The following is a 25,207-nucleotide window of genomic DNA, read 5'->3' as shown; positions in this document are numbered from 1 at the left end:
TCCCAGTCCTCCCAGGAGACCCACCTTCATCATCAGACTCTTCTCCTGCTCTGAGCTGTTCCTCCACAGTCTGGTCAGATGGTAGATCTCAGAGTTCAAGAACTTGTTCTGGGTCTTGTAGGCCTCGATGTCGTCCTGAAGGAGAGGACACGGTTTAACAGCAGAACCAGACCTCTGTAGACTCTGATACTGGACTAGACCTTCGTAGACCCTGATACTGGACTACAGACCTCTGTAGACTCTGATGCTGGACTACAGACCTCTGTAGACCCTGATACCGGACTACAGACCTCTGTAGACCCTGATACTGGACTACAGACCTCTGTAGACTCTGATACCAGACTACAGACCTCCGTAGACTCTGATACTGGACTACAGACCCTGATACTGGACTACAGACCTCCATAGACTCTGATACTGGACTACAGACCCTGATACTGGACTACAGACCTCCGTAGACCCTGATACTGGACTACAGACCTCTGAAGACCCTGATAGTGGACTACAGACCTCCATGGACCCTGATACTGGACTACAGACCTTTGTAGACCCTGATACTGGACTACAGACCTCTGCAGACCCTGATAGTGGACTACAGACCTCCATGGACCCTGATACTGGACTACAGACCTCCGTAGACTCTGATACTGGACTACAGACCTCCGTAGACTCTGATACTGGACTACAGACCTCCGTAGACCCTGATACTGGACTACAGACCTCCGTAGACTCTGATACTGGACTACAGACCTCCATGGACCCTGATACTGGACTACAGACCCTGATACTGGACTACAGACCTCTGTAGACTCTGATACTGGACTACAGACCTCTGCAGACCCTGATAGTGGACTACAGACCTCCGTAGACCCTGATAGTGGACTACAGACCTCCGTAGACCCTGATACTGGACTACAGACCTCTGTACCTCTACCTCTACTGACCTCTTGTGGTTCAGGCAGTTTTCAGAGTTTCACTGGTTACCTTCAGGTTCTCGACCTCCTGCTCCAGTGGTCCGAGGGTCTGGGAGTCCAGGTCGGCCTCGGGGGACTCGGTAAGGCAGGCGGTCACCTGGTCAGACAGCTTGATGATCACCTGACGGGAACAAAGTGAGTCAGTCTCCCAGGAACCAGGAACCAGGTTCTCGTGTCCTCCACCTGCAGCTCCTCCTCACCTCCTGCTTGGCCTCGTTCTTCTCCGTCAGCGTGCGGATGTTCTCCTGCAGCTCGGCCAGCTGCGAGTCCCTCTGGCTCAGAGTCCTCCTCAGGACCTGGGCCTCGGCCTCGGCCTCCTCCAGACGGCCTCGCAGGTCGGCCGCCTGGCGCTCGCGGTGACGCAGCAGCTCCAGTCGCTCCTGCTCGCCCTTCTCCGCCAGAAACTCAGCACACGTTCGTTTCTCCAGCTGAGCCGCCTCCAAGGCTTTATGGAGGATCCAGACCAGCTCCTGGAGGCCCCACCACAACATCATCATCATCATCATCATCATCATCATCATCAACTATGTGAAGTGTTGCTCTTGTTTATTGGTGGTTACATCTGGTTTCTGTCAAACAGGAAACTGAATCTATGTTCAGTGCTGGATGAGTCAAAATAAAGCGAGTGTCATGACGACCACGACACTGATCGGTTCTAAACCTGATGATAGTCAAGGGGCAAGGCAAGGCAATTTTATCTGTATAGCCCATTTTTACCACCAGTTTGTCTCAAAGGGCTTTACATGGCATCATAACAACATCCTCTGTCCTTAGACCCTCACATCCACTGAGGAAAAACTCCATAGAAAACCCTTTTAACAGGGAAAACCAGGAGAAACCTCAGGAAGAGCAACAGAGGAGGGATCCCTCTACCAGGACGGTCAGACGGGACATAGAATTTAGAAAAGAGACTCCGTTAAGACTTTTGCTCACATGTCTGGGTAAAGTTTGACAACCTATTTTTTTGTTAGAAGAAAGCTATAGAAGGAATTTTAGGGGTGTTGGCATCTTGATTTTTGTTGCTGGTGACCACTACAGGCGCTAGAATATTCAAATACTCAATTCAGGCATATGGTCAGTTTTGGTCACAAGTATGGCCAACCTGTACAATTTGTATGCATAAAGATTGTATATCTAAGGAAATTGATAAAACAACAATAAAAAAAGCCTTTTTGAATCATATTGTAATATTTTAGCCAATATTGGTAACAAATACCACTTTTTTATAGACGTTTTTGGCATAGAATGTCATAGAAAATGTGTTTATGTGTTTATTCACACTTAATAACAATAACATCAAAATCTACAATGAGCTCAGTATCTTTCCCAAACGGTTTCGGTCAATGAGTATATTTCACCCCTGGCAAATCCTGCTGGAAGGTCATCTACCACATTATGTAGACACATGGTATATGGATCTGGGGCCTCATTTATCAAAGAGGGTGTAAAACTGCTACTAAAGTTTTGCGTAGGGAGAAAAGACGAAAATGGCGTACACCAAAAATATTTACACCTTTTTCAGATCAATCAAACTGTGCGTACGCACAACTCTCCGCAATTTCCCTTTGATAAATCACACCGGACCCAAGAATGGTGCACACGTGAACACACCTCTTACTCCACCCCCAGAACGCCATATATGGTCAGCACGTGCATATTAATTAGCCATGTGCGCTCTGTGGAGCGGCTACAAAGTGACAACAAAGTGACAACTAGACAACGGGCAGAGGGCGGGGGAAAGAAGCGGAAATTCATACGCGGCGATATCGGGCAATAAATCAGTCAGAAAAATGATCTTGCATTTTAGTAAGCTACAATAAAAACAAAAACCTCCCAAATCTCAACAAACAGGAGCAGAAAGAAGAATAATCTTATGTAATCTGCCCCTTTATCCCAGAAAATCTTTTTTTTTTTTTTTTTTTACACCTAGATGTTAAAACAATAAGAAGGATTTCCACGATAGTTACCATTACTTTGAACGTCTTTCCACTACACAGTTACAGCTCTACTGGACTCGGTTTAGGTCATTTTCCATTACAGCTGAGTCCTTCACAGTTCCTCCTCAGTGCCCCGTCTTCTCGCTCTTTATTCTCTCCTCTTGTCAGCTCCAAACTCACGTGCACCTCGTTAACTCAGGTGACAGAATAATAACAGTCTCAGTAGCTGTAGATCAGTGTGCGCTGCTGCCGGTGTGTTTTTAAACTTGGCGGGTTTGATCCTTGTCAGACGTCACACTATAGTGTGTAAAAGCAAAAAAGCAAAATCCTCAATCCGCTCTGTTTATCAATTAACATAGAGCCTAGTGTTATTATAGAGCGGGTTGGATTGCCAGCATCAACGGTCCACCACTACCACAATTAAAAAATCCTACTGTGCTCTTCTAAATGTACTCCACGCTCCTCTCTCCCTCTCACACTGCAGTTCTCTGACTCAGCAACGGTGTCGCCAATTCCTCCTGTTCCTCAAAAAAGGCGTAAATCACGGTACGCCAGGGTCAAAATGGGTGTAAATGTCCACACTTTTTCCCGTCAGGTTTTGGTTTGATAAATCCCAAATTTGGCGGAGAAAAGTGCGTACGCAGAAAACGGGGGAAAAAGGGTGTAAAAAAAAGGTGTATCCTCAATGATAAATGAGGCCCCAGGCCTATCTGTTCCTGATGAGGAGCTTTGCCTCTCACACTTCTTCAAGAATGCAGTGTAACAACGAAGACGGTATTTTATGAGCTCACCTTCTGGGCTTTGACCTCCTCCATCAGCATCTGCTTCTCCTGCTGGAGGCGAGACGTCCGCTCCGAGGACGAGGACGTCTGTCGTTGGAGGGACGGCAGGGTGTACGAGCTGCGGCTCTTTGACCTCCTGCTCCGACCCTCAAACAGAGCCGAGCCAGACTTCCTGTCCTCCGTCGGGAACGCCACCAGGGCTGCTGGGTCGGCTGACGGGACGGGGGTGGACGGGGTCGGAGGTTCTGCAGAATCCCTGGAGGCTGGATGGACGGAGGGGAGACGGAGCGTCAGGTATCAACCAAACCAACAGAGTCCAGATCAGTAATGTGGCCATTAGCAGCTGTTAGTGACTGGTACAGAGAGCGGAAGCGGAAGCAGTAAGTAACGGAAAAAGTCTCCATGTAAGTGAACGGGAGTCAAAGTTTTATTTCTAATGTGAGTGAATAGTGTGATGATAAAACTCTCTGTCCTCTACCTGTTTAAAACACCACGGTTCATGAAGAGAAACCAGCAGTTTGTTGTAAAACGGCAACAGAAGAATGTATTCAGTGTGAAGATGCTCTACGGACTACAGATCTGCTGTCCCAATAAAAATACCTCACCACCTGACCAACAAAAGCTTCATCCCATCTGCCATAGCTGAACTAAGTAAGACAATAAAAAGAACATAACCAGGGGGAATATACATGTAAATGTGGGGTGCAGGGTCTTATGTCTTATGTCTTATGTTCTTATGTCTCTATGTAATTGTGGTGTATGAAATGTGGGAATGTACTGTATGTAAATGAATGTAATTTGCACTTCTCGAGGCCGCTTTGTACGAAATGGTGAAAACAATTTTCCTTGAAAAGGACAAATAAACTCATCTATCTATCTATCTATCTATCTATCTATCTATCTATCTATCTATCTATCTATCTATCTATCTATCTATCTATCTATCTATCTATCTATCTATCTAACTGACACGGGAAAGGGCGCCATGTGGTGACGTCACCTACGCCACCTGGAGTCTTTCTGGTTACGGATTTTATCCAATATCTCAAGGAAATTTAAATCGAACGCAACTGGACTTGGTTATTTGTCTTAGAAGACGTTTCATCAGTCCCAGCTACAGTAGAGCTGTCAGAACCAACTTCACTATTTGAATTATTTTAAAATGAGAACATTCGAAACTGACGCTCCAACGTGTTCCTTCCACAACGATGCAAATTAACGCTGTGCATTGCGACATTTGGGGAGTAAACATGTTGATAAAACAAACAGTCGTTGTTGGTGTGCAACGTAGCTTCAGATATACAAGCAGAGTTTTTATTCGTCTGGAGCGGTGGCTACGTGTTCCCACACTACACACACAACTTTTTTTCTTTTTATCAATCGATCCACGGACCACTTGGTGCCGATCACGGATCAACTGTGATCTGTTGCACCACTACTTTACTACTCCACTACTACTAATATTACCATTTCCCCTCTTGAAGTTTTATATTGAGTTGGTAAAACTTAAGTGTGTTGCAAATGTTACATAACAGATTTGGTTGGAATGCTCTTCAGTGGACGCAGGACGTAATAATAAGCTGCTATAGGTGGATATGATAATGAGCTAAAACTAACAACAACAAAAAAAAAACATTAAAAAATTTTTTTTTCAAATATAATTCAAATTTTTACAGAAGCTTTAGAAATACGAATCTGATTTGGAGGGAAGATTGAGAACCCTAGTGCAATGGTTTTCAGACCCCCTGGGTTCCTTGAGAGGGTTCAAAGGGGTCCCCAAATTTTTCATGAAATTCTACCACTTTTATTTTTTATGTTTTATTTTTTTAATTTTCTTTAATTTCTAAACTTTTTTTGTTTGTTTTTTTTTTTAGAAATTTTACAACTTTTTTCCAGAATTAAAAAAAAAAATTTCTTTTTGAATTTTTTTTTTTTAAATTTTTACCACTTTTTCTAGAACTTTTCTAGAACTTTTTTTTTTTTGAGAAATTTACCACCTTTTTTCTAGAATTGTTTTTTTTTTTTTTTTTAATCCTACCCCCTTTTCTAGAATTTTCCCCACTTTTTTTGGAAATGTTTAAACGTTTTTGGAGAAATTGTACTATGTTTTCCCAGAAATTTCTCTACGATATTTCCAAAAATTCATGCCATTGGCCCTAATATGAATGTACATTGACTAAAAAAGAAATACTTGTATATGTCTAGTGTTTGCCAATGGGGGTCCGTGGTCTTATTTGTGTCAATTTAGGGGTCCTTGATGTAAAAAAGTTTGAGAACCACTGCCCTAAGTGTATAGTGTGTATACAGTGTGTACAGTGTGTATACAGTGTGTGTAGAGTGTGTAGAGTGTGTACTTGTGTTGCTGGCGTCGGTGGTGCTCAGCTGAGTCCAGGTTGGAGCTTCTGCTCTGAACAGACTCTGGCTCCACTCCTGAGACGACCTCTTCCTGAGACTGTGGACCGAGTTCCTGCACAGAGGAAACAGCTGATGAGCAGAGAGGATCATGGGAAACACATGGTGAAGCCCCGCCCCCTCCACGCCGCCGCCACCGTGACGTTGAACTCACTGCAGTTCGATGAGCGGGTGTTTGAGCGACATGTTGGCGAGGGGCATCCGCTGCGTCGGGACGTTGGCGGCCTCCTCCCCCACCAGACCCAGAGGACTCTTCAACACCGGCAGGAAGTCGTCTGACGGACAGGAAATAGAACCAATCAGAGCCAATCAGAACCAAACAGGACCAATGGGAACCAATCAGAACCAATGGGAACCAAGCGGAACCAAATAGAACCAATCAGAGCCAATCAGAACCAAATAGAACCAATCAGAGCCAATCAGAACCAAATAGAACCAAACAGAGCCAAACAGAACCAATCAGAGCCAATCAGAACCAATCAGAACCAAATAGAACCAAACAGAACCAATCAGAACCAATCAGAGCCAATCAGAACCAATCAGAACCAAACAGAGCCAATCAGAACCCAGCAGAACCAAACAGAACCAATCAGAACCAATCAGACCCAATCAGAGCCAATCAGAACCAAATAGAACCAATCAGAACCAATGGGAACCAATCAGAGCCAATCAGAACCAAATAGAACCAATGGGAACCAATCAGAATCAAAAAGAACTAAATAGAACCAAATATAACCAATCAGAACCAAGCTGAACCAAACAGAACCAATGGGAACCAAGCAGAACCAAAAAGAACCAAAAAGAACTAAATAGAACCAATCAGAACCAAGTGGAACCAATCAGAACCAAATAGAACCAATCAGAACCAAAAAGAACCAATCAGAACCAAATAGAACAAATCAGAACCAAATAGAACCAATCACAACCAAAAAGAACAAATCAGAACCAATCGGAACCAAACAGAACCAATTTTTTTAATCATCAGTGGGCGTGTCTCATCTTTGTCTGTGACATCATCAGTGGGCTTGTCTCACTCTAGTTTGTGACATCATCAGTGGGCTTGTCTCACTCTAGTCTGTGACATCATCAGTGGGCGTGTCTCACTCTAGTCTGTGACATCATCAGTGGGCCTGTCTCATTCTAGTCTGTGACATCATCAGTGGGCGTGTCTCATTCTAGTCTGTGACATCATCAGTGGGCGTGTCTCACTCTAGTCTGTGACATCATCAGTGGGCGTGTCTCACTCTAGCATAGATATATACACGTAGGCCCTGTCCCAATATCCGCACTTCCGCCCTAAGGTCTTCCTTGAAGTGTGCATTTCTGGAAAGCGCACTTAGGGGTGTAAGTGCGCAAGGGACCGATTCAATTAACAGCGGAATTGGGACGCTTCTGACACGTCACGTGTTACGTCATTTCTGTGTTGGTTCATTGTGAGACGATTGTGAGACATGGAGGCTGCAGTGGCGCTGCTCGCTGAGTGCTTGGTGGTGATGCGACATCACCAAGAGCTATTAAGGAGAATTAGGAGTCGCAGGAGAAGAAGATATCTTCACCTCACCCAGCTGTTGATGCTGATGCCTGATCAACAGGTAAATTAACTTTATTGTATCCTACCTTTTAAAGTTAACTGTTAATGTGACCAGCGCTATTTAAAAATAAAATCTGTTAACGTTATAACCTGTTGACACGGAGTTTGGCGAGGATATATTGAGATATTACTCAAATTATGAAGTAATGTGAACTGTAGCTACTGGGTCATAAAAGGGTGTAGTCCTGAGAAAATGAATGATACATTGTTTCATTATTCAACTCATATTTGTTTTCACTGCGGTCCATGTTGCCAGCGCTTTTATTAACGGCTGGATAACGTTAGACACTATATATTTTTTTAATTATGTTAACGTTATTCCTATTGAAAAAGAGTGTGGGTACGTTATACTGTGATATTATTCAAATTATAAAATGATGATGTGAACTCTACTGGGTGTTTTCCTTTCATGAAATGATTGATTGTGAGGGCCAAACGCAGAGGATGTTGTTATGATGCTGTGTGAAGCCCTTTGAGACAAACAGTATATAGCCTAGCTACTAGCCTTGTCTTGCCTTGCCTAAAACCAAAAATAATTAATTCCTCATTTTACACTGCAAATGATAGATGAGTTGAGCTGCCAGACAAATTATTTTTATTTTATTTATTAATTATTTATTTTTATTATGTTTTCCCTTCAAGGTTAAATAAAGTAGCTATATCTTATCTTATCTGTAATATATTGAGCAATTAAATGAAGAAATACTTGTAATCTGTGTTTTAAAAACTGTTTTTTAATTTGTTTTTTGTATTTTTAAGGTTGGAAGAATGATCAGATATGCCAGGCTGAATCGCACCATGCCTGTGCTTCAGGTTTACTTTGATGTAGAGAGAGACCTCCGACCTGACTACCGCTTATCCAGAAGATCCATGAGGGGCCTGATGGATGTTCTCCGCAGGGACCAGGACCATGGCTAGGGATATCATTTAGAGGTTCTTATATTTGTGTATTGGATTGCCCACGGACTGTCCTACAGAGTCACCTCCCGAGCTTTCTCTGTGCCAAAGTCCACCGTATGCCGTGTTGTACATAGAATCGCCAGGAAAATCATGGACATTACAGAAAAAGTAATTCATTATCCAAATCATGATGAACTTGAGGAAACTGGCCAGAGATTTGGACGCTTAGCTCGCCATGCTGCATTTGAGAAGGCTGTAGGAGCAATTGACGGATGTCACATACGCATCAAACCACCCAATCATGGCAAGGAAGACTACTTTAACTACAAGCAGTTCTACTCTATACAAATGCAAGCTGTCTGTGACTCCAGTGGACGCTTTCTTAATATCTTTGTTGGTTTCCCCGGTTCGGTTCATGACACCCGTGTACTGAAGAACAGCCCACTGTATGTGAATGCTGAGTACCCCCCACCTGGTTTTGTTCTCCTCGGTGATGGAGGATATCCATGCATACAGTCTCCCATAACAATCATCACACCCTTCAAACACCCACTTCAGGGAAGGGTCGAAGAGCGGTTCAATCACTGTCATTCACGTGCTCGTTCCATTGTGGAAAGAGCATTTGGCATGATGAAAGCACGCTGGAGGGCAACGCTGTTCAAAGCCTTGGAGGTGAAAGTTGGCTTTTGCACAGAGGTGGTCACTGCCTGTGCTTTCTTGCACAATGTGTGTCTGACTCATGGTGATGTACTGGAACCAGAGCCAGCTGATGATGCCCCCCCACCACCACCACTACCACCAGCAGCAGATCCTGGACAGGAGACAAATGGCAACCTGCTGCGGGCGAGGATCGCTGCTCATGTGTCCGCACCCATTCACGTTCAGGAACAACTTCATGAACATGACTACACTAGAACGTAAAAACCATAGCTTAACTATTTATTGCCATGTGTCTATGTAACTATACTGTTAATTTATTTTCTTGTTAACATGCCTTGAAGCTTATGGTTCAGTAAGGAATATTATTTTCTTTCTATGCTAAATGAAAATTGTCTTATTGCTATATTAACTAATGTTTCTATATACTGTTCACTAATTGTACTGTAAATTTATTTTCTTATGAACATGCCTTGAAGCTGATGTTTCAGTAAGGAATTTTTTTTTTCTATGTTAAATGCAAATTGTCTTATTTATATCAATACTGTACACTGATGTCTCTGTTTACTTGCACTGTCAACTGATGAAAAAACTTTTTTTTTACGTGATTCAGTAACGAAAAGAAGAATTCTTAATGCAAAAAAATACTTTATTTACCTAATACATATCACAAAAAAAAGAAAAAAATCACTTGTCTGTCATGTTTTTCACCAACTGTCCAAAGAGATCCAGCATCCTATCCATCTGTTGCTGTGACCTCTCCACCCACACACTTTCTCTCTCAGCCTCGTCCCGCTGTCTACTCTCTTGTCTCTCACAGTAGTCTTTCATAAAATCAAATGAGTCTTGACTCCTCTTCCTCTTTTTCATTCCGACTCCAGCTGCAGATTCTGTCTGTTCAGGGGCCTGCATGTCAGAGGTCTCTGCTGAGTCGGTTTCCTCTGCCTCTGTGAAGGACCCAGCTTCCTCCACAACCTCATGTGAAGGTGACTGGGGCCTCCTTACATTATGTGGCCCAGATGAGAAAAGACTGACCGGCCTTACGGACGGCCTCTGCCCAATGGCCTCATGCATAGCTGCATAAAAAATCCAATTTGCTGCCGTTACCTCTCCCTCATCTGTCCCTGACCCTGTTTTGGGGAGTGTTAAGTCCTATGTAGCATTAGGGGAAATTAAAAAGAAAGAAAGAAAGAAAAAATGTCATTTACATTCCTGACGTCTAGTGGTATCACTCATACTAATCAAACATTACAAAAGAGATTACCTTGTACTTTTTCTTAAGGTTTTCCCACTTTTTTTTGCACTGCTGTGGGGACAGCTTTCCCTCCAGCCCCATGATTTTGATAATTTCACTGGAAAACACAGTTTCCTCCATTAAATAATTGTACTGTTACATCAGGCCTGCATACTTTTTTGCTCATGTATGGTCATATGATAACTTACTCATATCCCTGGGTAGAGGCGTTTCTGTGCCCTGTGAAGAGCTTGTCATTCTCTGCCCTGAACTTTATAAAGTTAAAGGTCATCTCGTCGGTCCCTATGTGAAAATAAAAGCAAAACAGTTAATTTTGTCGTGTGTTATGCCGTGTAAGCATGCCACAGCTTCACATGATTCATCTCTCTCTCTCTCTCTCTCTTCTGATAAGCTTTGTTTGCACTTAACCTCCCCCTGCATCTAGTACCCCTTCGTGAGTGAGATAATGCATAATATGTGACGGATTGACGGGAAAAAAAGGCATCTTCCTTTAGATCTATTTTATGTTTTTATTCCATTTTCCATTTCTAACGGACAGAGCCTCATAACGTGTTTAACGTTAAACACAACGGACAAACTTCCGATCGTAAAAAATAATCAATAATCACTTTGTTAAAAGTCTACGGCACAAGCCACAAGACATACGACATCAGCGGTCCTAAAAGCTGACAGGACATGATGGATTAAGAGGAAATAACAGCGGAGGTGGAAAAAAAACGCAACATTTTATGATACAATACATCCGTTTTACAAAACAATAACAGAGAAAAGGCTGACAAAACCCGGTTCTGTATTGAATACCAGTTTACACTTGAGGAAATACGTTTTACATATATTTATAGATGCCAATTCTGATCAAAAACACTTTATACTTACACTTTACAAGCATTTTCTTTTCCATCGCTCCGCTACTCTCGGCTTCAGATCTCACCGGCTTCAGATCTCCAAGGCAACAGACGCTTTGCCGTTCGAAACGTCACGACACGATATGAATTATGGGAAACTGCCTTCAGCGAAGTGCGGTCTGATGGCCACTTCAGGGAGGGGTGCATGAAGGGCGCAATACGGCACCCTTGATGAACCACATTAGAGAATTGGGACACCCTACGGTCTTCCACCCTCAGCGTGAATGCGCATTTGAGGGGCACAAGGGCGGAAGTGCGGATATTGGGACAGGGCCGTAGATGCCGCATTCGGGCTTGTCAGGAATCATAGATACAGGGTTCCTACAAGTTTCTTAAAGTTAAATTTAAGACTATTTAATACCTTTTTAAGACCATTTATACATGAAATTAAGACTTTAGTCGGCCTGTTTTACAGCCATATCGGCAGTAGGCCTCACAAATATTACCAACTACGGGTTTTAACCATTTACGGTAATGCACAGAATCCAACCAACCCTCATTAAACTTACACTTCCCCATTATTAGCTTCTTCCAGCTCGTCACGTCGGTCTCCTCCTGTAGCGCGAAATCTGCAGTGACGTATCTACTTCTTCTTCTTCTTTTTTGTTTAACGGCGGTTGGCAACCAGCTTACCGGCGCATTACCGCCACCCTCTGAGCTGGAGTGTGCAGTGACGTATCTAGCTTGTGTTCAGATTATTTATACCCTCCTGATTGCGGTGCGGTCGAAATGATTAGTTCCGCCTCTCTGTATTTACATTATTTTTTATTAAATATTCGCGATTGACAAATAAAAACTTAAAAATAGAGAGAAGTTACAAACAGCACAATTTTTAAGACCCAAATATAAAAATTCAAGACTTTTTCAAGACTTTTTAAGGTATTATTTTCAAATTTGAAATTCAATGCTTTTAAGACTTTTTAAGACCCCGCGGGAACCCTGTAGATATATACACGTAGATGCCGCCTCTGACGCTGCTGCCCATTGGAACGGATCGTCGCCGCCGCCGCCATCTTGAGGGGGAGGTGAATGGGTTTTGTTATGTTTTGTTTTACCTCGTACTGCCGTTCGTGACATGCATGACGTCATCTATGGTTTTTACCATAGGAACTCCCCTTCAAGATGGCGGCCGCGACGACATTCCTGACAAGCCCGAATGCGGCATCTACGTGTATATATCTATGGTCAGGAATGTCGTTGCGGCCGCCATCTTGAGGGGGAGTTCCTATGGTAAAAACCATAGATGACGTCATGCATGTCACGAACGGCAGTACGAGGTAAAACAAAACATAACAAAACCCATTCACCTCCCCCTCAAGATGGCGGCGGCGGCGACGATCCGTTCCAATGGGCAGCAGCGTCAGAGGCGGCATCTACGTGTATATATCTATGTCACTCTAGTCTGTGACATCATCGGTGGGCGTGTCTTATTCTAGAGCAGGAAGGAGGAGGAGGAGGAAAATAATCTGCAGTCATCTGATGGAGAAATTAAAGGGACAATGAGGAGTTTCTATTCGGTTATAAAAAAGTCTCACATCAATGTGGATGAATCTACGTTACCCACACTTGTTAATGGGCCCATTTTCAATAAATATATCGTTCTGTCTCTATCGTTATTTTGTTATTATTAGTGGTGGCGGAGATGCTGGTCGAGCCGACCAGCGTTTTTTACTTTCGGTTTCGCAACGAGTCATGAGAATAACGCAGCTGAATCGCCGTTTATGGTCGGAACTACGACGGTATGTGAACTAGAGGCTGACATTTTATCGGGATTCCCGCAGGACACGGGATTCCCGCGGGAATCCCGTGATTCGGGAGTCAATTTATTTTGAATCACGTGATCGGGACGTGACGGGAAAAAATGTAAACGGGAGTGAACGGGACCGGGAGTCAAAGCGCGACATTCAAAGAAGCACAAGCCAGGATGGTGCGCTCAAAACGGTCCAAAAGTTTTAAGTGTGTGGACTGATGCACACTGCACACCCTCAGTGATCACTGTCCTGGCTCCGTAGAGGTGTACCTAAATCAACATACCGGTAGGGAAACGTTTTCGGCCAGTCAGACTGACTCAGAGGAGTCAGCTGATGCGGCGGCGGCGTAATCTCCACCTCGCATTAAACAGCTGATGCACACTGCACACCACACACCCTCAGTGATCACTGTCGTGGCTACGTAGCGGTGTGTAACCTGTGTAAATCAACATACCGGTAGGCAATTAAACGTTTTCCGCCAGTCAGAGGAGTCAGCTGATGCGGCGGCGGCGTAATCTCCACCTCGCATTAAACAGGTGATGCAGACAAGCAAAAAATAAAGAAAGAAAAAGAGAGAGAGGGAGAGAGAAAGGACGAGGAGGGCGTTCATTATCACTAATTGAAATAACAAAACAAGACGGTAGATGTGTTGACGCCACATCTACCGTCTTGTTTTGTCTGTCATTCAGCCTGCAGTGCGCTGAGGGAGAGAGAGGGGAGGGGGGATCTATGATGACTGTGTTCATAGAAAAAATCGGGAACAGGACGGGATCGGGAGTGATTTATTCGGGATTTGAACGGGACAGGATTTTTTTTTTACTTTGTCACGGGACCGGGACGGGACGGGATTTTTTTTGCGGGAGCGGGACGGGGCGGGATTGAAAAAACACTCCCGTGTCAGCCTCTAATGTGAACCTCTTTGAACCTCTGACTTTAATTATTGATGAATGAAAATATGAGTCTGTCTTGCGCCGGTCAAAAGAATTTTACGGTGCGCGCGGAGGCTCATAAATGTAGTGTGAAAACGCTTCGCTTTTCCAAAACTCCTCGTTGTCCCTTTAAATGTTTGCAGGGGATTTGGACAAAGACTGAAGATATTTCTTTTTCTACTTTCTAGCTTTTCTGTAAATTCAGTCTTTGTCCAAATGAATTCATCTTTGGTGCTGAATAAAGTAAAGTAACTCTGATCTTTGGACCTCCAACAACAGACCAACACCAGACTGAACCTTGATCCAGACCAGATCATTAAGAAACTTAACAAACTGAAGAAGAACTGAGACAAAGAGAAAGGAAAAATGTATCCTCTGTTGTGTTTACTTCAGTCTGAGTGAAGCAGAGTAACGTCCTCCCACACTGGTTCAACTGAAACTGGTGTGAAGCTGCTGGTTCAACTGGTTCAGTGTGTCTGACTGGTGGAGCTGGTGTCAACCGGTTCAGTTAGTGGTCAAACAACAGGAAGTAGATACACATCGCTTCCTGTTTCCTGTCTGGGTCAAACACCTGGGGCCTCATGTATCAATGTTGCGTATGCACAAAAAAGTGGCGTACGTCATTTTCCACGCCAACGTTCAGATGTATCAAAAGTGAAATGACCGTGGAAAAGTGCGGTGGCCCACGCCAACTCCATGGCTGGCGTACGCACGTTTCCACAGCTGTTGTTCCTTTGGCGACACTTAGAGGTGATGCTGGGAAACTGTTAATAATGTGAAAACAATTAGTCCTTAGCTTGATGTGCACATCAGAGACACATGCACAATTAAATAACACATCCACATGTGGGAATTAGATGAGTGGATATAAAACCATGCGCAAAGTGGCGCTGAAAATGCCTTCAACAACAATAGCTTGGAGGATATTGCAAATGCTGCAGTGCAAAGTGTACATTAATAATTAATTGTATCGAGGATTTTCTTTTTTTTTTTTTGCGCACATGATGACGGTTCCGAGCACATCCTCTTGGAACTGTGTATGTAGAGCTGTGGCCGGCTACAAGCTGGCACAGTGCGCAATGGGTGGCTTCGTGGTGAGTAATGAATTTGTTTGGGGGTGACTGTAACCCTCCGTTGGACATTGAGCATGTCCCCCCCAGATACGTATCATACTGTTAGTGACTTTCTTTTGTTTTTGCTGGTTAAACTACACCGACTGTCAATAAACATGTGCGTAAAATCGGAAATGTGTCTTTATCAGCCTCCCCAGCGCACCTCTGCATTCATTTAAAATGTGTAAAATGTATGAGTCAGTTGTGTACACAATCAGCAAATTTAAAGTGTAAATCCATTTCACATCATTTTATGGAGTGAAATTGTCTGCTTTTGAGATGACAGCGGTCATTCGCTTCACGTCCACCTTTATATCTGACCACACTCTCCCACCCCCCTTTGTGTCGGTGCCGGAGGACAGCAAAAATAAAAAGAACAAAAATAAAAAAAGAAGACGTTTTCGCGCCTCAACTTCATTGAGGAGCACATCCAATTCAAATTCGGTGAAATTCCCCTTCCTCCAGGTTTTTAACTGATCGTTCAGAGAAGGAAATCCTTGGTGCAGGCCCTATTTAAATTAAAATGCATATTTAAATGGGGGTGTGGACAGGGAGGAGTTCGGCACTTCTACATGTGCGCTCAATTCCACGTTGATTGGGATGTACAAAAGAAAAGTGCTTGGATCCATGCGTACGCACACTTTGATACATCTGATTTTTTTTGTGCGTACGACAGTTTCTGGATTTTGGCATACGCCATGTTTCAGTAGGAAATCCACGCAAGTCTTAGTACATGAGGCCCCTGGAGACAGAGAACCGTCTCTGTCTCCATGGGGACAGAGGGAGGAGGACAACATCCATTGTGATTGGTTAAAAAGAGACGAGGACGTGACCGCATCATTGTCTTCATGTCTCATGTGACTCTGACTTAGGGCTGTTCGATTAATCGATTTAAAATCGTAATCGCGATTATTTGGCTAGGACGATGTTAAAAATGTGAAATCCTAAAAATCGATTTTTTTACTCTAACTAGGGTAATTACGGTAAGCCCCCGTTCATGGATCTGGGCTGCGCTGAATTACCGTAATGACTGCCGCCTCCTTCCTCCCATCATGCTTTCCCACTGCTCTCCCCACACACTGTAAACAAGCATGTCGGCATTTTGCAGACCAGCGAGGATGGTCGTCATATAACCGCGGCTACGGCCGTGTCGTCTCGATTACGGACCGCATGGTTTTCCACACAGCAGACATTTAACTCAGGTGACAGAATAACAACAGTTTGCCGGTGTGTTTTTAAAATTAGCGGTATTGATTCTCGTGACGGACCTATGGTCGGACGTCGCGCTTGCGACTCTTCCGGTGACAACGCTCTGGCCAATCAGTGGAAGGCAGTCAGTTGACGTCACGTTTTTAGAGAGATAGATAGATAGATAGATAGATAGATAGATAGATAGATAGATAGATAGATAGATAGATAGATAGATAGATAGATAGATGTGCTTTATATTGCATATTATTTTGAAAAACTGTTTTGTATTGTGAAACAAAGTTTTGAATAAAAAAAGATAGATAGATAGATTATTTTTTAAATTAGACTCTACTGTAGGTCCATTTAAAAAGACACACAAAATAGTTTGTCATTTAACAAAAAAACAAAAAAATCGTAATCGTAATCGGAAATCGATTTTTGAGAGAAGAAAATCGAGATTTTATTTTTGGGCAAAATCGAACAGCCCTACTCTGACTAACCAGAACCAGAACCAGAACTAGTCAGAACCAACAGAGTCCAGTAGACCAGTCCAACCAGTCCAACCGTGTGTCTCTCACCTGTGTTGTTGTTGTCTGGACAGGTGGACGTCTGTCTGTGCTGCCATCGTCTCACCTGCAGCTGCAGCAGCCAATAGAGCATCAGCTCCTCAGTCACAGCCTGAGAAGAGACGATGAGGGTCACTACATGGAGACAGTTACTCCATACACTGCAAAAACTCAAGAATATTTGTCTCATTTCTAGTCAATACTAATCTCATTCTACTTAAAATAAGACTTTTTACTTCTTTCAAGCAGATTTTTACTTGAAATAAGTAGAAAAATCTGACAGTGGAGGACGTTTTTCTTTCTTATTAAAAGCAAAAAAACTTGCTTTCACTGGCAGATTTTTCTACTTATTTCAAGTGAAAATTTGTTTGAAACAAATGAAAATGATCTAAAAACCAGTTAATTTTTAGGTGATGAGTCTTATTTTAAGTGGAAAGAGATTAGTTTTGACTGAGACATTTTGACAAGAAATGAGACAAATATTCTTGGAAATATTTTGAGTTTTTGCAGTGTACTCCACCTGGCACCTGTCTTGGTTCCAGGTAAACACCCTGGTCTTTCTCTGTGACAGTAAAACTAACTGTAGGTTGATCATAAACCTCCAGAGTCCTGACACATCCAGACAGAATACACTCATCAGTCTGTTAGTCTAGTCTAAGTGTGTGGGGCAGATCTTCCTTATTGACTTTATTCCTCTCACAGATAAATTGATGAACTTTAATCCAGGTTTATTACCTCATGTTGTAGCTCAGAGATGCAACAACAACTGATATAAAACACTTTTACAATTCTGTTATTCGTGGAATTCGTATGTTGTTCGTGTCATATATGTTTGTGTCAGATGTCAAGGTGTTATCATGATGCATTGTTCTATTGTCCTAGTTCTGCCTCTTGTGCTTTTATCTTCATGTTTTTATGTCTAACATCAACCTGCCAATGGGACTGGGGATGGAAATTAGCCACTTGGCTACAATCCCACATATTTACACAACAGTGTTCATCAATATGAACTGTTTCCATTTTAAAAATAAAATAAAATCTGAATCTGAATCTGGATTCACTTTTAAAGTGAAAAATGTTTGTTTGGACATAAACGTCAAACCACTTTACTCATGTGGTTCTGACCTTCACAGACTCCATGAGATGAGATGATGTGATTCCTCCTAAATGTTTGGTCACGTGTTCAGTTTTATTATGGTTTCCTAGCAACAAGGAGGCGGCTCAACTCGGCCCAGTCTCCCCTACACTGCAAAAACTCAAAATCTTTCCAAGAATATTTGTCTTATTTCTTGTCAAAATGTCATTTCTAGTCAAAACTAATCTCTTCTCACTTAAAATAAAACTCATCACCTAAAAATTAACTTGTTTTCAGGTAATTTTCACTTGTTTCAAACTAATTTTCACTTGAAATAAGTAGAAAAATCTGCCAGTGAAAGCAGGTTTTTTGTGCTTGTAATAAGAAAGAAAAACTTGCTCCACTATCAGATTTTTCTACTTATTTCAAGTGAAAATCTGCTTGAAAGAAGTAAAAAGTGTCTAAAAACAAGCTACTTTTTATGTGATGAGTCTTATTTTAAGTAGAATGAGATTTGTTTCGACTAGAAATGACATTTTTATTAGAAATAAGACAAATTTTGCATGCAGATTTTGCATTTTTGCAGTGTATACAGACTGACCCGTCTCCACTCGTCTCCGTCTCCTCGTCCTCTCACCTTGAGGATGAAGGTGCGTTCAGGCGTGCGGATGTGGAAGGTGCCTTCAGGCGCCTTCAGCGGGTAGGTGAAGGTGGCGCTGCTCAGCTGCACGTGTCCCAGCGGCGTGACGTCCTGTGGCGTGCGGTAGTAGAACAGCTGGTTCTTCTCCTCCTCGTAGGTGAACCAGCGCTGCTTCCAGGCCCTCAGCGGCCCCGCCTGCTTCTGCAGGAAACCGCACAGTCTGGGCTCCCGGGGGCCCGACGGGGCCGCCGCCGCCGGGGCCGCCAGCCGGTCGCAGAACGCCTCGATGGTGGTGGGCGGAGGGGGCGGGGCCTCGGTCAGGGGCGGAGGAGGATCCTGGAGGTTCTGCTGGTCTCCAGGAGGAGGAGGAGGCTGCTGGTGGTCCTGGTGGTCCTGGTGGTCCTGGTGGTTCTGGTGGTTCTGGTCTTTGGACTCTGATGATGAGGGGACAGATAAACCGTCCGTCGGACCAGGACCCGGGTCAGGTCTCCTCTGGGTCTGTTCATGTTTCAGGCAGAGAGGATCTGGTTCTGTTGTTGGAGGTCGATCTGGTTCTGGTTCTGATGAAGGAGCGTGGACCTGCTGCTCTGTGGGAGGAGGACCTGATGGACCAGGTCTTGGATCAGGAGAGTCTCCAGGTCTCTGGTTTTCTGTCGGAGGCTCCTGGTGGTTTGTTTGTTCAGTGAAGTCCAGCCGGTCTGGTTCCTCTCCTGGTCTCTGCTGGTCTCCCGGTCTCTGCTGGTCTCCAGGTCTCTGCTGGTCTCCTGGTCTCTGCTGGTCTCCCCAGTCCGGCTGCTGCTGCATGGTCTCCCGGTCTGTGTGGACAGGAAGTGAGTGAGACGGGGCAGCGCTGGGATTTCCTGCCGCTCCGCCTCCGTTCATCCTGCTGCAGAAAAACAGAGAAGAGGAGGAGGACAGACCATAATGAGACATAATGACAGGAAGTTCCTCGGATCCACAGGAGCAAAACCAAAACCGTCCACGCCCCCTCAACTAGGACTCCATCATCCGTCATTATAGTTCACTAAGAATAAAACTATAACTAAAAGTAGCAGTGAAATAATAATCTAGTTATTATTATTATTATTATAACCTTTATTTAACCAGGTTTGTCCCATTGAGATCCAAGATCTCTTTTGCAAGAGAGATCCAAGAATGACAGCACATAGTTTCAACACATAGTCACATTAATTAAAGACACAAAACAAACAAACAAACAAACAAACAAACAAAAACAATTGAATTTTCAAAATTAGTTAAAAGAATTTACAAGATTAGTCAAACATTTGCACTCCTGAAGCCTGGATCATCATGGACTTGAATACATTCAGAGATACCAGACTTTGGAGTTTGAGCTCTGACTGCAAACTGTTCCATGTACTCGGAGCAGAGAATCTAAAAGCTTTCTTCCCCGTTTCTGTTCTCACCTTAGGAACAGTAAAATGACAAAAGTCCTGAGAGCGGAGACTAACTAGTGACTGAGACTGTAACTAGTAACTGAAATAAAACTAAAACTAAAAACTAGAACTAGCTCCAAGCTCCAGGTTTGATGCTAAACTGCAGTAAAGTAAAGTTTAATCAGGTAACAGCAGCTTAGTTGTAGTTTTCTTGTTGATGTCTAAAGCTGCAGGAAGAAAACGCCACAGCTCAATATGGGACGACTTGGAGTACGACCCACAGCTAGATAAGAGTGAATGGAACCTGATGAGGACTGATGGGAACATTATGGGATGGATGCAACTAAAAGGGAACAAGTTCATCTTCAGAGGTCTGACAGAGGCTTTCTCCTAAAACCTGGAAAACTACAACTAAGACTAAGACTAAATAAAAACTACCACTAAGAATAAATAAAAACTACAACTAAGACTAAGACTAAATAAAAACTACCACTTAGAATAAATAAAAACTACAACTAAGACGAAATAAAAACTACTGCCCAATTCCAATTCTTATTTTCATCCCTACCCCTAGCCCTTAACCCTTGCCCCTTGAAACGGAGCTACAACCCCTACAACTGGGACACCCCTTCAACAATCACATACGTCATCAGTCGTCTCTGCTGGCTTTCACATAAGCAGACGTGACGAGCTTTTGCCACAAATCCTCTATTCAAAACCATGTTTACTTAATGTAAATGTGGTGGTTTCTGTACGTAGGCTCCAGAGCCCCGAGGCAGCGCTGCTCTTCTGTCCAATACACACAGGATGCTTCACTTTTCATTCAAACTAACAAATGCGACTGCCACAATTGTTAGATTTTATCAATGAGACCAGCGTTTATCTCCTAAAAAGAACCAACCCTAACCCTAACCAGCCGGTGGTAAACATCTAAAAACCTGTGGGTAAGTTAATTAGCGATCGTCTTTTCTCCCGGGATGACGACGGAGGTTGGCCGGCCGAGCAGCTCTCCAGCCGGGTGGTGTCTCTGTGACGAGACGTTGATCTGCTCCACAGGTGGAGCTTCACTTCTCCGGAAAACATCGGAGCAAACGTCTAAATAACCGTCATGTGGATAAACCGACCGCACATTGGGGATCTAAACAGCTACTTTCTCGCATGAAAAAATATTAAAACTTAACAAAGTGACATAATAACAGCGCTACAGCGAGAAATAAAACAGCTGCCGGTTGCCGCGAGATGCATTCTGAGAAACTTGTCATAGTTAGTCAGTTTGAAGTGTGCCTCTGAAAAATCTCTGTTTGAAGGGCCAGATAGCCCCTAACCCTCGTCTGAACCAGAATCGGGACAACACCACTTCACGTGAACGCGCAAAACAAAGGGCTAGGGCCAAGGGTGTCCCAATTCTGGTTCAGACGAGGGTTAGGGGGAAGTGGTAGGGCTATCTGGCCCTTCAAACAGAGATTTTTCAGGGGCACACTACAAACCGAGGGGTATGACAAGTTTATCTTGCGGCAACCGGCAGCTGTTTTATTTCTCGCTGTAGCGCTGTTATTACGTCACTTTGTTAGTTTTAATATTTTTTCATGCGAGAAAGTAGCTGCTTAGATCCCCAATGTGAGGTCGGTTTATCCAAATGACGGCTGTTTAGACATTTGCTCCGATGTTTTTGGGAGAAGTGAAGCTCCACAGTGGAGCAGATCAACGGCTCGTCCGGAGAGCTGGTCAGCCGGCCAACCTCCGTCGTCATCCCAGGAGAAAAGACGATCGCTAATTAACTTACCCGCAGGTTTTTAGAGGTTTTGCTGATTGATGAAATGTAACAATTGTGGCACTCGCATTAGTTTGTTTGAATCAAAAGTGAAGCTTCATGTATTGGACACAGGAGCAGCGCTGCCTCTGGGCTCTGCAGCCTAACATTACGTACAGAAATCACCACATTTACATCAATAAATAAATGTTTTACAATGAACCGATCAGTCTGCATTACATTTTATTTTATTTTATTAAGTTAACATGGTTTTGAATACAGGATTTGTGGCAAAAGCGCGTCACGCCTGCTTATGTGAAAGCCAGCAGAGACGACTGATGACGTATGTGATTGTTGAAGGGGTGTCCCAATTCATAGGAGTTGTAGCTCCGTTTCAAGGGGCAAGGGTTAAGGGCTAGGGGTAGGGATGAAAACTAGAATTGGAATAAAAACTAAACTAAACTGATTCATCACTTGTTGAATTAAAAAATCAAACTGAAAAACTAAATAAAAATGAAAACTCATCAACATTTTAAAACTATAATAACCCAGATCCAGATCCAGATCCAGATCCAGATCCAGACCCAGACCAGCACCGTCCCTGTTAGTCTCACTGACGTTACTCTGTGTTGAATGTTCTGTTGTTCTTATGATTTAAAACAAACAGTTCAGATACAAGTGCTTGTGTGTGTGTGTGTGTGTGTGTGTGTGTGTGTGTGTGTGTGTGTGTGTGTGTGTGTGTGTGTGTGTGTGTGTCTAAACACAGTAACACCGGGCTCTGACAGGAAGTGATGAAACACTGCATTGTTTCAGAAAAGCTGCTTATATATAGTCAATGAGCCCATTCACACACACACACACACACACACACACACACACACACACACATAGTTACAGTTACAGTAGTATAACGGTACCTGTAGTAGTAGTACTGGTGAGCTGTAGTCGTACTCTGTCCTGCGGTATAGGCTACCGTGCAGTAATGACGTCACATTGCAGCAGTGACGTCACAGCTCCAGTACTCCAGTGCAGTACATTGGTACACAGTGTAGTTAGGCAGTATTTAGTGTTAAGGTTGAGTCAGTTGAGTCAGTTGAGGACTGAATGTCCCGAGTCTGTCTCTTCGTGTCTGAACCTGCACGAGCGCTCACCTGGAGGGGGCGTGGCCTCCACAACACCTGGATCCTGTTTGTCTGACACTCTGTCCTCCTCCTCTCCTTCTCCTTTCCTTCTCTCCTTCTCCTCTTTCTCCCTCTTTTTCTTCTGTTTCTTCCTCTTCTCTTGCTCTTCTTGTTGTTGTTGTTGTGGTTAGTTTTCCTCCTCCTCCGGTTCCGTCTCTTCTCCTCTTCTCTCCTTCTCCTCTTCTTGATCCTCCTGATCCTTCCCTCCCGCCGCCGCTCGCTCTGCTCAACAACTCGACCAAACACACTACTTCCGCTTCTGTTTAACTTCAAAGTAAGAGCTGCTTTTGGGGGGGTTAAAAAAAGAAGAGAGAAGCTTTTCAAAATAAACCCGCTGTGATTTCTTCACTCATTTCTTCATTCAGTTCAGCGTTTATTGTAAAAACTTACAATGTGAATGAATGAATTTTATTTTTTCGAACATGTATAAAAAGAAAAAAATGTATGTAACTATTGTACATACAAAAGAAAGAAAAAGAGAAATTAAAAAAATACAATAAAATAAAGAGTTAAGACATAACAAAACACTGCACATTGTTCGAAAAAGGAGTGGGAAGAAGTACATTACTTTTTTAATTTCCCACCCCTTTTTCACTACTCTTCAGTTTGTAACTACACAGATATCCTAACTACATAATACACCTATATAAATATATACCATACACTTTATAAATATCTATATAAATATATAATTACAAAAATAAATATATACTACACACATATGTACAGCTGATGCAGTGATACCATGCTGAATACCTTCTCCTCAGCCCTCAGTTATGATCAATAAATAATAATAATAATAATAATAATGATGATAATAATAATAATAATAATATGTTTATTTATATAGTACCTATAGTTACAAGGTGCTGTACAACAGTAATAAAAAATATCAAATGCAACTGCCTGTGAAAAAAATAAAACCACCAAGAGAAATAAAATCTGAATTAAAAGTTTAAAATCAGCCATCCTCAACAAATTAATCATTCAACAATAATAAAAACAAACTAGGAGAAGGTCAAACGATAAAAGTGAGTCTTTAGGAGAGATTCAGCCTGGTATAAGTACAGGAATAATTCCATTATACAACTATTACAGTTTTTTTCATTTGCTAACAAGCATTGGTTGAAACTGAAGTCACATTTTTCAAATCCTCCTGTCCTTTTCTCGGAGTTGTAAACACAAAACTCTTTTCTTAAACTACATTTACAAAACCTCTGACTCTTCCTGCAAAACCAAACTATTGCCTCAAAACAACAGATCAAACTGCTCAAAACCGAACAACATGAAAAACACCAGTGAACTGTCATGACACACAACATAGAAAAAAGAAAAACACAATGATCAGATCATAGGAATAATCTTTATGTTCACAATAGGAAAATGCAAAACAAACACTGGTATCCTCAGTGTTTATCAGGTGAATCGTCTTCAGATTGGTTTATTTGTTTACGGTTACCTAAAAAAAATCCTCCCATCATCTTTTCATTATATATTTGCATACAACTATCAATTTCACACCTATTCCACACGTAACTCTTGCCACCTTAGAACCCAATATTGTTGTACCTCCCAATCACAGTTCTGCACATTTCTTTTTCTTTAACTTATCTTTACAACAATTTAGGAGAGCACTAAAGTCTCTCCTGTTAACCAGTCAATACTTTCCACATGGTCTGCCTATCTAAACTAGGATTACTAGCTATATTTTTATCATATGTTTATCAAGCTTTTGTATTGCATTGTACAATGTTACAATGTTGGAACCATAACTGATTTAATGAGCCATTCGCAGTTTCACTGTACCGGCCGTGTGTACTTAGACTTGCATGGCTTAATCTTTGAGACATATATGCTACTGGCAGGATCAACCAGGTAACCATGTTTGTATTTATTATGTATGAACAGTTTTTGTAATGTATGCACAGTAGCTTAGAGCTGTAGTTGGAGAATGCCGCCCTACAAGCCCCTGGAGGGTTGTTTTTTTTTGCATTTCCCCTTCACATTGTCTTGGATTTTATATCTTTTTTAACTTTTTGATATGTGAAAATAAACAGACAAACAAACTTCCTGTTTAACATTTCTAGTAAAGAATAAAAATATAAACAAGAATCACATTACAACTTCGAAAGTGCATCATACAGTATCTAGTGTACAGTTCTTCATCTACAGCATCTTGTCAACGTGCTGCAGGACACAGGA

General features: G+C 42.7%; 1 protein-coding gene across 1 annotated transcript in view; it reads right to left on the bottom strand.

The window, feature by feature from the left end:
- Positions 1-23,039, bottom strand: part of tbc1d2 (TBC1 domain family, member 2) — a 34,663-nt gene extending 11,624 nt beyond the window's left edge. Inside the window, exons 1-9 of the mRNA XM_085788897.1 lie at positions 22,976-23,039; positions 18,675-19,560; positions 16,975-17,074; positions 6,260-6,380; positions 6,048-6,160; positions 3,703-3,956; positions 1,175-1,444; positions 985-1,095; positions 25-135 (exon numbers count right to left, since the gene is read on the bottom strand). Of these exons, the coding sequence (XP_085645023.1) occupies positions 25-135; positions 985-1,095; positions 1,175-1,444; positions 3,703-3,956; positions 6,048-6,160; positions 6,260-6,380; positions 16,975-17,074; positions 18,675-19,559 (1,965 nt within the window). The 5' untranslated portion in view covers position 19,560; positions 22,976-23,039. The remainder of the gene's footprint in view (positions 1-24; positions 136-984; positions 1,096-1,174; positions 1,445-3,702; positions 3,957-6,047; positions 6,161-6,259; positions 6,381-16,974; positions 17,075-18,674; positions 19,561-22,975) is intronic.
- Positions 23,040-25,207: the final 2,168 nt, after the last annotated feature.

This window comes from Trachurus japonicus, chromosome 10 (assembly GCF_045865225.1).
Source record: "Trachurus japonicus isolate A0001 chromosome 10, Traja_1.0".
Lineage (NCBI taxonomy): Eukaryota > Metazoa > Chordata > Actinopteri > Carangiformes > Carangidae > Trachurus > Trachurus japonicus.
Note: the sequence above shows the minus strand (reverse complement) of the source record. Positions and strands in the feature narration are given on the sequence as shown.